Source organism: the organism of the source record quoted next, unplaced genomic scaffold, assembly GCF_019419815.1.
Source record: "Pyrus x bretschneideri cultivar Hongxiangsu unplaced genomic scaffold, Pyrus_bretschneideri_v1 Contig40, whole genome shotgun sequence".
NCBI classification, from domain to species: Eukaryota; Viridiplantae; Streptophyta; class Magnoliopsida; order Rosales; family Rosaceae; genus Pyrus; species Pyrus x bretschneideri.
In genome coordinates, this window is record NW_025999724.1 from 3,126,224 (window position 1) to 3,142,593 (window position 16,370).

The following is a 16,370-nucleotide window of genomic DNA, read 5'->3' on the forward strand; positions in this document are numbered from 1 at the left end:
CTATTTTACTTTTTGTGTAACCATCCGGCTCTCTCTTCGATTCCAGCATTTTATTCTTACCTAATCCACACTGACAGCAATGGTACATGCCTTTCCATCAAAAAAAAATTAAAAAACCTTACCCCATCACATCTTGCAGCAATGATGCATGGTTTGCCACCAAAAAATAATTAAAAAACCTTACCCCATCACATCTCGCAGCAATGATGCATGGCTTGCCACCAAAAAATAATTAAAAAACCTTACCCCATCACATCTCGCAGCAATGATGCATGACTTGCCACCAAAATATAATTAAAAAAAACAAAAAACTGGAACATGTTTGCCTCTCTTCAATTGCATCTCTCCAAATCTCCTTCAGTTTCCAGTTGCTTTCCTTTTCTCAACCTTTGGTTTCCGATCTTCTCATCTTTCTCATTTTTCTCTGCCAAATCATCTGTGCAAATTTCTTGCGTTTAAAACCCTTGGGAAAAATAAATAGTTGTTGCATCCTCCGTTTAAAATCCCTGGGTTAGTACTGATTTTGTTGGTTTTTGGATTTTATCAGGGTGGATTTGTTACCTCCAAGGTCCACCTCTGGTTGCTGGTGAGTTTTTTTAACCTTTAAAGTATTGCTGTTTTAATTTTTATTTTTGTAGTTTTCCATGTTCAAGTGGGATTTTTGTATGAATTTTTTTTTCCTTCTAATTCTGGGTGTTTTCTTTATATCGTTAGATCTGATGTCTGGGTGTATGATTTGTTTGTGTTTTTCGTTTCAGAACACGATGCTCTATGTTTTTTGGAATTTAGTTTTTGTAGTTTTTGGTGTTTTGTTTATATCCTTGGAACTGTCGTTTGGTTGTATGATTTGCATCTCTTTTTTTGTTTCATGACAATTTGCTCTTTGTTTTTTGGGGCTTCTATGTGCAACTTCGAAGCCGTTTATGCTCAAGGTAAATAATTTCAGTTTTTTCCTTTTATAGCATTTTCTGCAACAAATTTTTTATTTTTTTTTAAATATTGTGAAGTTGTGTTTTCTATAGTGTGAAAGTCGAATATGTGAGAATTATAGATATATAGATATATATATATATATATATATATATATTAGATTTTGTTGTCTTTTGGGGTTGTATTCTGGAGCTTGCAAGCCATTTTTGGGTCAGGTATATAATTTATCTCTTTGATGTTAAATTTATTTTTTATTTGGGTTTTTTGATTGTTTGTGGTTCAATTTTTCCCTGAAAATTTAAAAAGAGAGGAATGGTCATGATTAATTTTTCTGTCTTGAATGTCAAATTATCAGTGTATAGATGCAAAAAATGATTTCAGTGTGTGTAGGCAAGATAAAATTTCTATGTCAAATGGTGAAGTATCACGACTTGGTTTCCAGTTTTAATGTTCTTTTTGTTGTTTTTAGGTCTTTTTGCTTTCCTATTTTTGAGTGAGTTATTTGTGATCATTTTGCATTTATCAAAATTAAATTAGGGGAAATTGGTCTCTGTGTTGTGCCAGATCTTTACAGATTACATTTGGCTTAGTTTTGTGGATTTCATTTGGTTTGTGTAGCTATTTTTTGCCTGATTTTTTCTTAATCTTATATGGTTGGGTTGTAAATTGTGGCTTTCCAGTATTTTTATTTTGTGGTCTTTAACTAATAGACAATTTGCTCTGAGGTAAAAGGAAAAGAAAGTCAAGTATACGAATGAGTCAGAAAGTAAGGTGTGACTATTTTGAAGTACCTGTGACACTACTGTTATATTTTGGGTACGTTTTCTATCCTTCTATTTTTTTCCAGTTTGGGGATGCACTGATAATTGTTGGATTAAAAATAGATTTCTGTTTTTTAGGAAGAAGTAAAATTTTCTAGGAAAGTTAAGACTTTTTGTTTGATTTTCTTCTGCAGCCATAAAATCTGTAACTAATTTCCAAGTATACAAGAAGGTTGCTGGGTTGAGTTCGGTTACACAAATAACACCGCAGTATACCATACAAAGGTTTTTTTCTTTCCTTTTGCCTCTTTTTTGGGATATTGGTTACAAAATCTGTTTTGAGTATAGGTGTGAAATTTACACTAGGGGTTAGTAAGTTAATTAGTTAATTTCATTCTCAATGTGCACAAATGTTGTTCCTGCATTAATTAATTCTCTTTGTATCGAAATTGAATAAATCTAATCCTCCTTCATAACCACTCATTCTACTAAGATATGCAATGCAAATATTTGCTATCTCCTGCCTGTATTTGATTTTAATTGTTAAAGTCAGTAATCAATTCTATTTGGATTTTTTGGTAGCGTAAGTACATCCGCGCTCATCTCTAATCTTGCAAACACAGTGCATCTGTCACATTGGTAAACTATGATATTCTTTGTTTTAATAATTAACTCAACTTTTGTTTTCCTAGAAACTACTACCGTTCACTTGGAGATATTAAATAAACACCAAAAAAAAAAAAAAAACAAACGAAAGGAAAACATGTACCCAGCCACCCCCAACTTTCAGTTATTTAATAATCTTAAACAGTCAACTGTGCACTATCATCATATATTACAATAGATAGTTCATGTGAACAAATAAGTGTTTATTTGTTTTGATGAGTTTTCTGATGATGTGTTTTTTTTTTTTTAACAGGATTTGAAAAATCTAGAGTATTTTGGATTTAAAGCTATTTGTTCTCACCTTCCAAGGCGCTTTGTCCTCAAGGTAACTTATTTAAAGTTCTGAAATTATTTATTAAAACTTTAACAATGCAGTTTTCTTTTGCATTTTGTTAAATTGAAATGAAACTCTTCTGACATGTCATTAATTTGTGTGATCTTTATTGTTTTTATATATATATCTTATATTTTTATTGATTTTTTTCATTCTTTTTTTAATCTGTTGTGCAGTTGTTTGTTTGTTTCCATCATGTCTGAAAAATGTACAAATGATGCTATAAAACGAAACAAAAGCGTTGGTGACAGTGAATCTAATACATTGGTTGACGATGGTCATCAGCGAAAAAGAATGTGTAGAGCGAGTTATATGCATAATTCTGAAGATGTTATTATGTCTGCAACTGACACATTTATTTGCAAATATTCATCAGTTGAATATCAATGTTCCTCCAGTACATCTTCTACTAACCACTGTGTGATTGAGCCTGTTAACGATGATGAAATGTTGGATATCATCCCGCTTGAAAAAGCCATGTACACCTCTGATAAAAAAGGGAAAAACGTTGTGAGTTTGTTCAACAATGTTGAAAACAGAATTCAAAAAATCGTAGATGCTGATAATTGTTGTCCAATGAAGAAGGGTCAGGCATTTTTCCAAAAAAATGAAATGGTATGTTTTGAATTTTTTGCAATAATTGTTTTCTTTAGGCTTGGTTTTAGGATTAAGTTACTTCCATATAGTGATTATATTTTTTTATATATGTTTTTTTTGTAGGGGTTGTGAAAGATTATATGGATTTGGGTGATAAAAGTTATAAATGCGTGTATTGCGGTGCATATTTTTGGTTAAAAGAGTCTCTTAAACAAAGCTGGACAAAAAATCAACCAATTTTCACTCTCTGTTGTCAACAAGGAAAAATTAAATTTTCAAGTCCAAAGCCAACACCATCTTTTTTAGATTCATTGCTTGATCCAAATGGAAGTCAAAAAAAGTTTATCATTTCGAGAAAATATTAGAGCTTACAACTCTATGTTTTCATTTACTTTAATGGGAGCAAAAGTTGATCACTCAATTAATGATGGATCAAGTCCTTACATTTTTAAAATTAGTGGTCAAGTTTGTCATTTGATGGGTTCTCTTTTACCTGTTGATAATGAGTCTCCAAAATTTGCTCAGTTATATGTTTATGATACATATAATGAAATACAGAATCGTCTTAGAGCTTTTGATTGTGATGGAACAAATAAAAAACTTGATTCAAAAATTGTGGAAAACTTGATTAAAATGTTTGATGAATCAAATGAGTTGGTCAAACTTTTTCGAACAGCAAGAGACAAATATGAAACTGATAGTCTGACCAATTTAAAACTTACGTTGCTAGGGAGACAACCAAATGATAGCAAGCAATATGATCAACCAACAAGTGATGACATAGGTGGTTTAATAGTTGGTGATATAGGTTTATCTAATTCTAATAGAGATATTATTGTAGATTGTAAAAGTGAAGGATTAAAGCGTGTTACAAAATTGAATCCAAAATTTATGGCTCTTCAGTATCCTATTCTTTTTCCATATGGTGAAGATGGGTATAGACCAGATTTAAAATGGAATGAAAATTATAACGGTCCAAAAACAAAGAGACAAAGAATACCTATGAGAGCTTATATAGCTTACCAGATTCAAGAAAGAGATCCATACTTAACTACACTGTTAAAAGGTGGTAGACTTTTTCAACAATATTTGGTAGATTCCTTTGCAACACTTGAAGAAGATAGGCTGGATTATATTAGACAAAATCAGAAAAATTTAAGAAGTGAAATTTACAAAGGAATTTATGATGCAATGTCAAGAGGTGACAATGATGCAAACAATTTAGGCAAAAAAATTGTGTTACCTGCTTCGTACACAGGAAGTCCTAGATATATGATTAATAATTATCAAGATGCTGTGGCTATTTGTAGAGAATATGGTCATCCTGATTTGTTCATAACGTTTACATGCAATGTAAAGTGGCCAGAAATCATAAGAGAATTTGAAAAAAAAACCAGGATACAAGCCTGAGGATAGGCCTGATATAATTTCTAGAATATTTAAAATGAAACTTGATGATATGCTCGATTTCATTAAATCTGGAAAGCCCTTTGGACAGGTTGAGGCAAGTAAGTTTCTTAAAACTTATTTTTTCCCTTATCTGAATTTTTTTTCCTTTTTTTTGCTTCATCAGGCTAACCCTTTTTTTTTTTTTTTTTTTGTTTCAATTATTTTTGGAAACAGATGTTTGTACAATTGAATTTCCCTTTTTTTTGCTTCATCAGGCTAACCCTTTTTTTTTTTTTTTTTGTTTCAATTATTTTTGGAAACAGATGTTTGTACAATTGAATTTCAAAAAAGAGGTTTGCCTCATTCTCATATGTTAATCTGGTTGAAATCGGATTTTAAATGTTATATGGCATCAGATATAGATTCAATTATTTATGCTGAATTACCAGACAAATTTGTCAATCCTCAGCTTTATGAAATTGTTAACCAATTTATGATTCATGGGCCATGTGGACATATTAATCAAAATTCTCCTTGCATGCGAGAAAATAAGTGTTCCAAAAACTTTCCTAAGCCATATAAAAATAACACAATTTTTGAAGACAATGGTTTTCCTGTTTATAGGCGTCGTGATGATGATACAAAATATGTGATAAAAAATGGAATCAAAATTGATAACGGTTTTGTGGTTCCTTATAACGGTGAATTACTTTTAAGATATAATGCACACATAAACGTTGAATCCTGCTGTCAATCAATGCTTATAAAATATTTGTTCAAATATGTAAATAAAGGTTCAGATAGAGCACGGTTAGTCATTCAACAAGATCCAAATGATGAAATATTAACGTATCTAAACTGTCGATACATATCACTTTATGAAGCTGTTTGGAGATTGTTCCAATATTCTATACATCATATGGAACCTTCTGTGGAACGATTACCGGTGCATTTACCATTAGAACAAAATATTGCTTTCAGTGGGGATCAATCAATCCGTTCAATTCTTAAACAAAATGCTTCTGACCATACAATGTTAACAAGTTGGTTTGAAATTAACAAAATTTATAACGAAGCACGCGCACTTACTTATGCACAAATTCCTTCAAAATTTTTATATGATACGAGGAAAAAAATTTGGAAACCAAGAAAACAAAAAGGTTCAATAGGTAGAATAGCATATGTGCATCCTGCATCTGGTGAATTATATTACTTGCGAATGCTTTTGAATTTGAAAAAAGGTGCATTAAGCTTTGATGATATAAGAACTGTTAATGGTATTATACATCCTTCATATCATGCTGCCTGTCAATCATTGGAATTATTAGGAGATGATAAAGAATGGATTGAGGCTTTATCAAGTGCTGTAAATGTTGCTTCTTCTCCTCAATTGAGACAATTATTTGTTACAATACTTTTGTTCTGCGATGTGGGAAATCCTCAAATTCTTTTTGATACTCATTGGCAAAACATGTATGATGACATTTTGTACAATTTGCGAAAAACTTTTGCAATTCCTGATATGATCATACCACAGGATGAATTAAAAAATTCTGTATTGTTTGAGTTAGAATTACTTTTTAATAATGCATCAAGTTCTTTGGCCAAATATCATTTACCAATGCCTGATGCAAAAAAAATGTTAGAAATTAAAAATAAACTTTTAAGAGAAGAATTAAATTATGATTGTGAAGAATTGTCAAAAAAACACACACTTTTAAAATCGCAACTTAATCAAGGTCAAAAACTTATTTATAATTCTGTTATAGATGCTGTAGACAAGAAAAAAGGTGGACTATTTTTTGTTTATGGTCATGGAGGCACTGGAAAAACTTTCTTATGGGATGCTATTATAAGTAAGTTTAGATCTGAGAGAAAAATTGTTTTAGCTATGGCATCATCAGGAATAGCTTCGTTGTTATTACCAGCTGGTAGAACAACACATTCCAGATTTAAAATACCCCTGGTCCTTACTGATTCTTCAATTTGTGCAATAAAAAAGAAAACTCACCTTGCTACATTAATCGAAAAAACGGATCTAATTATATGGGATGAAGCACCTATGAATCACAAACATTGTTTTGAAGCATTAGATAAATCTCTTTCTGACATTATGTCCCACTTAAATGGATTACAAAATAATATTCCTTTTGGTGGTAAAACTCTTTTATTAGGGGGTGACTTTCGCCAAATATTACCTGTTATACCTGGAGGAAGCAAAGAAGATATAATAAATGCTTCTTTGAATAGTTCTTATTTGTGGTTACATTTTAAAATTTTTTATTTAACAGAAAACATGAGATTATCAAAAAATGGATTAAGCATTGATGAAAAGAAAAAAATCAGTGATTTCGCAAATTGGATTTTACAAATAGGTGATGGAAAAATTGGTGAAAATAGTTCAGATGATAAAGACACATTTTTGATTCAAATACCTAAAGATTTGATAGTTCATTCTTTTGGAAATCCAATTTTATCAATTTTTTTAGCAACTTATCCCAATTTTGAAAATTCTTTTGAAAATTTTGCCTATTTGAGAGAACGTGCTATTATAACACCTCGAAACACAACTGTTACAGATATAAATAATTATATAATAGATTTGTTACCTGGAGAACAACATGTGTTTCTAAGCTATGATTCTTTGTGTTCTTCAAATGGAAATATTGAAAATTTGGAAACATTATATCCTGTTGAATTTTTGAATAAATTAGATTTCAATGGTTTACCTATACATAACCTAATTTTGAAGATAGGAATGCCAATTATGCTATTACGTAATTTAAATCAGTCTTTAGGTTTGTGTAATGGAACCAGATTAATTGTGACTCAATTATTTAGCAGAATTGTAGAGGCTAAAATACTTACTGGAAACAATATTGGTCACAAAGTATTCATTCCGAGAATCACTCTTACAGCAACAGAGAATAAGTGGCCTTTTATTTTTAAAAGACGTCAATTCCCAATTAGACCGTGTTTTGCAATGACTATTAATAAGAGCCAAGGGCAATCTTTGAAACAAGTTGATTTATATCTTCCAGAACCTGTTTTCACCCATGGACAATTATATGTAGCATTATCTAGAGTTACATCAAAAGAAGGTCTCAAAATTTTGATTCCAGATGGAGAAAATATTGCAAACAACTATACTGCAAACATAGTTTTTAAAGATGTCTTGCAAAATTTGTGATCAAATTATTTATTTAAGTGAGATGTATATAAATGCTTATATTTTTTATGCAACATGATTAAAGTAGCTGTATATTAACATTGGTGAACAAAAACAAAAATAAAAAAAAATATGAGAAACCAAGCCATTGTTCCAGTTTAAACTTTTCATCAGTATAAAATACCTTAGTAACGGAGACTAGATATTGCTCAATGCATTCTATCTTAATTTAGCATTTTTCTCCATTCGGAATTCAAACTTTTATCATCTATAATTTCTTTTGTTTCATTGTATCCTTTCTTTTGCATTTTTCACCTTTGAAGTAAAATGTCAAATCTTTGTTTCTATTTTTTTGCAAATCTGCAGGTTGCGACAAGTTTTTTTGTTAAATTTGGAGCCTGCTCATATGCTACCTCTTCAGATTATTGATAAAACAGTCACATTGAGCTTAGGTATGTTTACAACAACTATGTGTAATTTTCGATTCTTACTTTGTGTTTATTTGAAATAAGCCTTGCCAAGTTGGTTTTATCTGTTGTGTTTATGATGGTTCAAATAAATTGGTTTTCCATGTGAGTAATTTTTTTTTTCCTCAATTGTACATGTTTGAAACATAATCTGATACAGGTTGAGTTGTTGTTGTTGTTTCGCGTTTCGAATTCGTATTTGTGGTTGCTTTACATCTTAATCGTTGTTTAACAAAGGAAACTTCAGTTGTTGTGATTGGTGTATATAATTGTTTCAGATTTTAATCGTTTTTTAAAAAGACAAACTCAGTCTGCTTTCCACTTATTTTTTTTCCAGTTGTCTTCATTATTGGTTTCAATCAATGATGCGCAACAAAATAACTTTGGATTTTATTTGCGCCCTCCCTCCATCTTCGGAGGAGGGGCAAATTTCTTCAAGCCTTGATTTCATAGCGTTTTGTCTAAACATATAAATTCCGTTTTAAGTGTTTTATCCTAATGTATTTTACGATCCTTACTGCAAAACCTTGATAATCAGACTCTACTTTAATCTCCAATGTCAAAATTCGGATCAGTCTTGAAGAGCTTTGTGCATATACCCCTTTCAAGGTACAATGTTTACCGATTTCAAGTTTTTGATTTTCCTGTGAATTTAAATGGGTTTACAATTTTATTATTAATTTACTGAGGTTGGGCGATCATTTTGGCTTCTAGATTAGTTTAAACATTTTTTTTGTCTTTGTTTTTTGCTTTGTGTACTTATAGTTAGATTGAAGTGTTCTTTTCAATTTAAGATTTAATTGAAATGATCTAAAATGCTTTTACCCAATTATTTTGGGATTTCATTTAACAGTATTATACCTTTTTAGTTTTCATTTATACAAATAACGAACAAATGGTAACGATTGGAAGGCAGATGAGTGCACAACTGAGAGCAAGATTGAAAAAGAAGAAGTAAAATTCAGTTGAATCCTTAATGCACTCCTAAAGAACACATTGAGAAGTTTAAAGTATATGTTTTCTACCCAACTATAACAAAAAAATTGCATCTTTTTAATACTTATCGACTCTTGAAGCAGCACAATTTTCTCTATACAACTACTACAACAACCATTAACTATGCTACGTTACATTTCCCAATGTTCGCAACTAAATTAGATTACACAACCTTGGTGCAGGTATACCACAGACTCCATCAGTCTCCACAAAGGTTATGTTTCTTTTTCTTATTATACTCTCTAACCCACTAATATTATGATACAGTACCTTTTCTTGCTCATGCATAAAAAATAAAAATATAAACAAAAAAACCAGCTCAAAAAACTAATTTCTATTCATCTTCTTCGTTGTATGGTTAAGCTTACAGAAAACCTCTTATAGGTATCGTCTAAATCCTCAATCACAATACAACGATTTAATGGTATGCTTTCCTAATATTCTTTCTTGCTGAGTTTTCATTTAAATTCAATATTTACTAACCTTTCTCTTTAGGGGAATTGGCTACTACCAATGTATATACCGACTGTCTTCTTTTTACCTAATCTGAATACAAGCCTTATTCCTTGCTTGACCATTGATAACTTGAGTTGTACATATGTATAAAGTATATCTTCAATCAGAGTACCTGCATTTATACTTATATATGTCCAGCTTAAACCTTTCATTGGACAAACAACCGGTTAACCATGTGTTCACAATAGGTCAAAAGAAGAAAGTGATTGTGTATAAATAGGTAGCACCAATTCCTCTGAAGAGAAAAGATGGAAGTGATGATTGAACTAAAATACATCAACAAACTGTCTCTGTATTGCAAAGAGATACCAAATTAGATATATCTGATCCATCTTTTTACACATCATTTCACTTTTCAACATGTTTGATTTAATTCTGCCATTTGCACCAAAATACCTAAACAATGAGACCAAATTTTCAAGTCAAAAAAATTGTATGTGTCATATTTTTCCTTTTCTATTCCTTCACTTTTATACAGACTTTCATTTGAATACCATCATTTTCACAAGCCCTTATACACATTTGATTCAAACTTCATCATTCTTTACATATTTGTCTATATTATACTCACATTTTTGTAATCCCGCAGCAACGCGCGGGCCCTACTTCTAGTTATATATACTAAAACTCAGTTGAAGATAACTGTTCATCAATACTGATTTGACCGAAATGCCCCTCTTTTGATCACCATAGCCCGTTGTTTTTTGTATTAAAACAGTGAAATTACGTGTTTACCCCCGTTGTCCACCTGTCGATCATCGTGAAGGTTAGCTGAATTGGGTCTGCTTCGAAACAAACTCCACTTTTGCTTCCATTTCGTCTTCTCTCTCAGAAACATTACCCTCTCTCTCTCTCTCTCTCTCCCCCCTTCCCTCTCTTGCTGCGTTGCGATCCTCACACCACAATCTCATCCTTACAGATTCGTCCTCTTCGTCTCGATCCCGAACTGTAAGTCTCCTCTCTCTGCTCGCTCTTTCGCTCTCTTCTCTAACCCTAATTTCCTCCCTCCGATCATCATTCCGTTCAATTTCCCAGATCCCTAATTGTTTTTATCATTTATATAAAAATGGATTAAATTTTCGATTTTTCTTTTCAAATTAGTTTGTTTGGTTGATTCGTCCGTGGCTATAGCTGTCTGATTGATGTCCATTTGCATCGTTCCTTCTGTTGCATGTCAACGATTCCGATTAGGTGTTTAATTGTGTATTTTTCTGTAATTTGATGATTATTGTGTGTGTGTTTGTATTAATGTTTTTCAAATTTTGTGTTTTATTTTTTTTTTGTTGTAATTGGTACTGGATTTTGATCTGCTTTGCTTTGGATTCCGATCTGATTTGAGTTTTGGGGACTGATTTGAATTTTGAGTTTGTTAATGTAAAAATGGCGCCTCAAAGATTATTTTGGTCTTTCGTGCATACTGATTTTTTATTTCTATTAATTTTGGTTGTGTGATTAGTGATTTTTGTTCTTAATTTTACTAAAAATTTTGAGTTTTTCTTTTTGTTGTTTCTATGGTTTTTTGTTCTGCATATTTCAATTACTCTCTCTCTTGCAGCGGAACCACCGCGACCACTAGGGGCCACTGCCGCGTGAAATTATGGGCTTCAATCGTTTTCTAAAACCTTTTGTACTCATGGTAAGTTATTCTAGGTTTTATTCTATATTCAGATCATCCCCAATTTCGAAAGTTTAGGATATTGGTTTGTTTCCGTGTTGCATGTTTAACATTCTTCTGTGTGATGCTGAGTTGAGGCTTTACGAACTGGAATCGTTGAGGGTAGGCTTGAATTTGGCCAAATTTTGGTAAGAACCGTTAAAATCTAATCCTAATTTTCTATAAAATTCCCTGTATATTTATTATTTGTTTCCAACAGTAGGTAATCAGGAGTTTTATTTGGCCAAATTCAGAGCCGAAGAGTTTTTCAACATTAAGATTTAGATACCCGAGGTTGGTTGAAGGATTTTGCCTCTGAACTCAATTCAGGTACACAAATCTGAAAGCTTATTGAGAATTGTTGTAATTTGCTTTTCGTTGTAGCGTTACTTTCTTAAACTGATTAGAGCTAAAGATTGCTAATTCCATAGCATTCAGTGCATATGCTTATTAATGTCTGTTTGTTATATTAGAGGCATATGGTGATTTAGTTGCACCCTGCACATGTGCAGCTGAAGGCTGACCCCAAATTGTTCCCCCTGAAATGATGTTGTGCTTATTTGTAAATTTTGTTGCTCATCTGCAATTCACCTTTTGTCTCTTGATATCTTTTACAGGTGCAAAACACCATAGAGTATTTAAACATCATCGGGGCCTTGGATGAGAATGAGAATCTGACTGTTTTCGGTGGGGAGAGATTTATTATTCTTTTAATATTTCAATTATGCATTGGGATGCTTGCAACTCTTTGTAATGGTTGAGTGTTTAAATTTGAAAATCATTAGCCTAATGCAGTTTTAATCACTTGACAGTTTAAATGCAGGTTGTTATATAGAGTTTAGGATTTAGGTTTTCCAGTTCAATCAAAGCTAATTGGACAGAATCATGAATTAATTAAATGTGGTGTCTTCCTTTTTCCCTCTGTTTCTTTTGTTGTTGGGTGAAAGTGAGCATGGGTTTATGATAACCTATTTAAAAGGAAAGCTGGAGAGAGAGAGAGGGTACTAAAGTAGGTGCATATAGGGAGTCAAGGCATACTGATAGAGAAAAATGCACAGATTGGAATGGTAAAAATGAAAAAAAATGAAAAGAAAGTGAACCCAATAGAATATAGAAAATGAAGTGTTCATCCAGTGGAATAACCCATATGTGGTGTTATTTTTTATCGTTCATTTGTGTTCTATTGGGATTGTATTTTGCTAGAATTTCATAGAATTTGATTTGGCTGCGTAACTGACTGGCTTAAAATTTTGTGAGATTAAATATTTCTTGAATTTGATCATTAGATTTCCCTTTCTTTTTTTTTTCTTTTTTTCTTTTTTTTTTTGGAAGTTGACGTGCTTTCCCACTCATCGCCAAAACAAACCCGTGCTTCCTCCCTCTTCGTCTTCTCCTCCAGCAATTTGCGCCCTTAGTTCTCAATATGATTCACAGTAAAAACCCAGAAACTTAGAGGTACGAAAATTTCAATTTTTTTTTTGTGTTTTTGATTTATTTTCAATGTTAATTTCTGATTAAATTATTATTTGTCATAAACCCACTTAGAATCTGATATGGGTTTTTCTTGGATTCCAGAGTAAAAACGTTGAAACTTAAAGGTATGAAATTTTTTATAATTTTCTGGTGCACCTGTGATTAAATAGAACCTAATTTGATTTTACCCTCAAGTGCAGATCTTACCCCGCAGTGCTCAATCTAGAGAATTGGTACTCATAATCAATAAGATTCATACGGCTTATTGGTATCAATTTTGGTTGCAGCAATGCTATTCTTGCTGAAGACCTGCCATGTAAGTGATTTAGTTTTTGCTTTTCGAATTTCTACTTTTCATGCATAATTATGAATATGTGATTTAGTTTTTCACAACATAATGTTACACTAGCGGCTGCTGTAGAAGAGTTAATTTCTGGTACACAGATGATTATAGTGTTGTTCCTATTATGCATAAGGTCGTGGTTATAATATTGTGAGATTTTGGGTCTGCATAAATCCAGTAGTGGTTTTGATAATCAAAAAGTAATCTCTCAACTTATCGCTTAAAGATTTGAATCTGTAAAGTGGTTCCACAAAACCTGTAAAGTGGTTCCACAAAACCTGTAAAGTGGTTCCACAAAACCTGCACAGTGGTTCCACAAAACCTGCATGTTATTTACTACATTATCCGCCTTATTTTCATTTTAAAAAAGAATATTTTTTTTATATATGAATTAATAATAAATAAAGAACTGAGAATAGAAATTTAGGAAAGAACAACGAGTGTAAATCTACAATCTATATTATTAATTGTATGCAAAAATTGATTAAAAATACCAAATCAATAACTCACAACTAAGAATGTGAGTAAATCTTGGTATAAGTGTTATACAAATGTTGTTTTATAACAACTGTATGTAAGTTTATTCTACTTGAGATTATAACATGAAAAACTCCACAGAATAAGACTGCAGCACCTGCAGCTCCACCATCATTTCTGAAAAATTAGGTAAAAAATCTCCTCTGCAATTTTTTTTTTATTTTTTTTTTATTTAACAATGAACCAATGCACACAAAAAAGTTTAGCATGCTCTGATTTTTGTCTCTTGATAGCACAGATTTACTAAGTCAATTACCTGCTTTGCAACAGCTTCTTTCTTGCCTTCTTGATTGCCAGGTACGGATGCACGCATTATAATTATGTTTTTGTAGTTTAATTATCCTATTTGAAATTTCTATCAAAACATTCATTTTTCCTGCGTTTTCAAGTTGAATAGTTTAGTTTTTGGAGTGAACATAATTTCATGTACAAGTCACTTGCTTTTCATTTTTCAGTTTCTGTTCTGTTAATGTCAGATGCTTCAAGAAGCACTTCTATGTATTTTTAAGGGAGCATTTGGACCTTGATAGAAACTTCAAACATGTTTTAAGTAAAAACGTTTCTAGCAAAAGCGCATGAAAGTATAAGTGCTTCTTATAGAACAGCTTTCAAATGACTAATAAGCCCTTTGTTTCATTGCAATTGAAGATTTGGTTTTGGATTTCAGGTCAAGCTCTCTGAGTACATTGGGAATAAGTGTGTGATTCTCTTTTTTTACGCATTTGACGTCACATTTGTTTGTCCTATAGGTAAGTATGTTTTCGTAATCAGCATTTCTGCGTTGTACATGTTTTGTGTAAATGGGTTTTACATACATAGGCACAAAGCTTATAACACATTTAGTCCATTATTCTAACAGTTATATACAATACTGATAATCTATTTCACATTCCCACGGCAACGTGCAAGTTATCTATGTATACGAATTCGATAAGCAATGTCCATTATCTAAAATTTGGGACTGATCATAAAAAAGGGTTGTTACTTTTTATAATAGGAACATAGAGGAACAAAAACCAACTTTCATTTTCCAGCGACTGACTCCAACTTTGTTGTTTTGTTCTCAATTTTAATCTTCTATCTACTTGAATCTATTTTTTAAGCCTAATTACTTCATGCACTTATCATGTTTAAGTATGCTAAATCCTTTATATTTAACATTTTGTGTCTTGAATATCAAGATAGAGAGACTTTTCTCTGAAAACACCGTATGTCCATTAACCACACATATGTTCAGTTATCTCATTGTTATCATCCATAGTTCAAACCACACATAATATAAAATTTGACAAACTTTACATGTTTGGTTAATAATGCCTAATGTTTTCGCCAATGCAGGACCTGGTAAGCCAACAGTTTTCAACTGTGTAAGTCATTTTTCTGACTTTCCGTTGGTCCTTTTATTGTTCAGATCTTTAGCAAGAGGATCATGTTAGTCCTTTTATTGTTCTGATCTTTAGCAAGAGGATCCTTTTAATAAATCCAACCGGCATTTGTTCACATTAACTTCTATTTTTCCAATTTCTAACAGATAAATGAAAACAGCTCCATATGAGAAGAAAGGAGGAACAAACTGAAGAAACAAACTCATTTGATTAAGGAAGTTCAACTCTACTCATTGTTTCTTATTTTAGATAGGGTTGTGATTGGATTTCCACACATATACAAGTAGTACGGCTTATCATGTATATTTAAAACTTGCGACATATTTTATACAGTTTTAAAACCCGCAGCATCGCGCGGGCACTCATGCTAGTTGTAACTAAAACAGTGACATAGAAAAAGCAAGTTAAGATGGCCAACCAACCCACAATATGTGCTTGACTTGGCTCAATGGAAGTGGCCAGGCCATTGACTAGACTTTACTAGTTGAATTGTTGACGCAAAATTAAATGATTTTTTGCCTTGATTTGGTTGAGTTTTGATTTTAATTGTATTTAATCTTGCAAATGCTGCAATCCACAAGGAGGCATATGCCCAATTGCCCATCCAACAAGACTATGCATACTGGTTTTATGTAAGTAGGAAAAAGGAAAAGAAAGTTCATGGTTTTTAGTTTTTTGTTCTTTTGATATATGTTCGGAATTTGAATCAGAATGAACTAACATTATCATAGACTAAAGAAAAGATAGATAGTGAATGGTGTTAGGCATTATTGCATGTATTTCAAACTATAGAGTGTCTGATACTTTATATTGCTTGGAAAAACTAGAGTAATAACTTTACAAAGACCAAAGATCAACACGCTACAAAGACTATATATATCTAGCAATCATGACTTTGTATGGGGCATAGAAAATGAACAATTTATTGGGGGAGTCAACCAGTGAGTTCTCTATCATGACTTCATATGAGGGGCGTAGAAAATTAACAATTTATTCGGGGAGTAAACCACTGAGTTCTCTTAGTCTACCACCCGAGCTCAATCCAAAGATTACGATCCAAATTATGAGTTTGAAGCTATGGGAATTGCTTGCAAGACTCGCTAGGCATTTGGTATTTTTATCCCATCATCAATGATTTTTCCCTCCATTATCT

General features: G+C 32.0%; 1 protein-coding gene across 3 annotated transcripts; it reads left to right on the forward strand.

The window, feature by feature from the left end:
* Positions 1-444: 444 nt before the first annotated feature.
* Positions 445-15,582, forward strand: LOC103957413. 3 transcript variants are annotated; one of them, XM_048566100.1, is made up of 19 exons: positions 445-586; positions 918-932; positions 1,641-1,746; positions 1,886-1,976; positions 2,611-2,682; positions 2,868-5,030; positions 8,213-8,298; positions 9,492-10,773; positions 11,381-11,628; positions 11,734-11,809; positions 12,097-12,166; positions 12,812-12,934; positions 13,055-13,077; positions 13,153-13,268; positions 13,914-13,961; positions 14,071-14,129; positions 14,500-14,581; positions 15,171-15,199; positions 15,364-15,582. In XM_048566100.1, the coding sequence occupies exon 6, from the start codon at positions 3,613-3,615 to the stop codon at positions 4,696-4,698; it is 1,086 nt and encodes a 361-aa protein (XP_048422057.1). In that variant the 5' UTR covers positions 445-586; positions 918-932; positions 1,641-1,746; positions 1,886-1,976; positions 2,611-2,682; positions 2,868-3,612; the 3' UTR covers positions 4,699-5,030; positions 8,213-8,298; positions 9,492-10,773; positions 11,381-11,628; positions 11,734-11,809; positions 12,097-12,166; positions 12,812-12,934; positions 13,055-13,077; positions 13,153-13,268; positions 13,914-13,961; positions 14,071-14,129; positions 14,500-14,581; positions 15,171-15,199; positions 15,364-15,582. The 3 variants fall into 3 exon arrangements, with proteins under 3 accessions (XP_048422057.1, XP_048422056.1, XP_048422055.1); XM_048566099.1 differs by lacking the exons at positions 445-586; positions 918-932; positions 1,641-1,746; ... (13 more) ...; positions 15,171-15,199; positions 15,364-15,582 and adding exons at positions 5,307-6,533; positions 8,852-9,056; XM_048566098.1 differs by lacking the exons at positions 445-586; positions 918-932; positions 1,641-1,746; ... (13 more) ...; positions 15,171-15,199; positions 15,364-15,582 and adding an exon at positions 5,307-6,533 and having other exon boundaries at positions 8,213-8,367.
* The last annotated feature ends 788 nt before the right edge of the window (positions 15,583-16,370 follow it).

Excerpts from the sequence above, each read along its gene's own strand:
- LOC103957413 (XM_048566099.1), top strand. The coding sequence starts at position 5,435 with ATGCTTATAAAATATTTGTTCAAATATGTAAATAAAGGTTCAGATAGA. Across the intron at positions 6,534-8,212 it reads CTTATGGGATGCTATTATAA|GTTGCGACAAGTTTTTTTGT; the intron begins GTAAGTTTAGAT and ends GCAAATCTGCAG.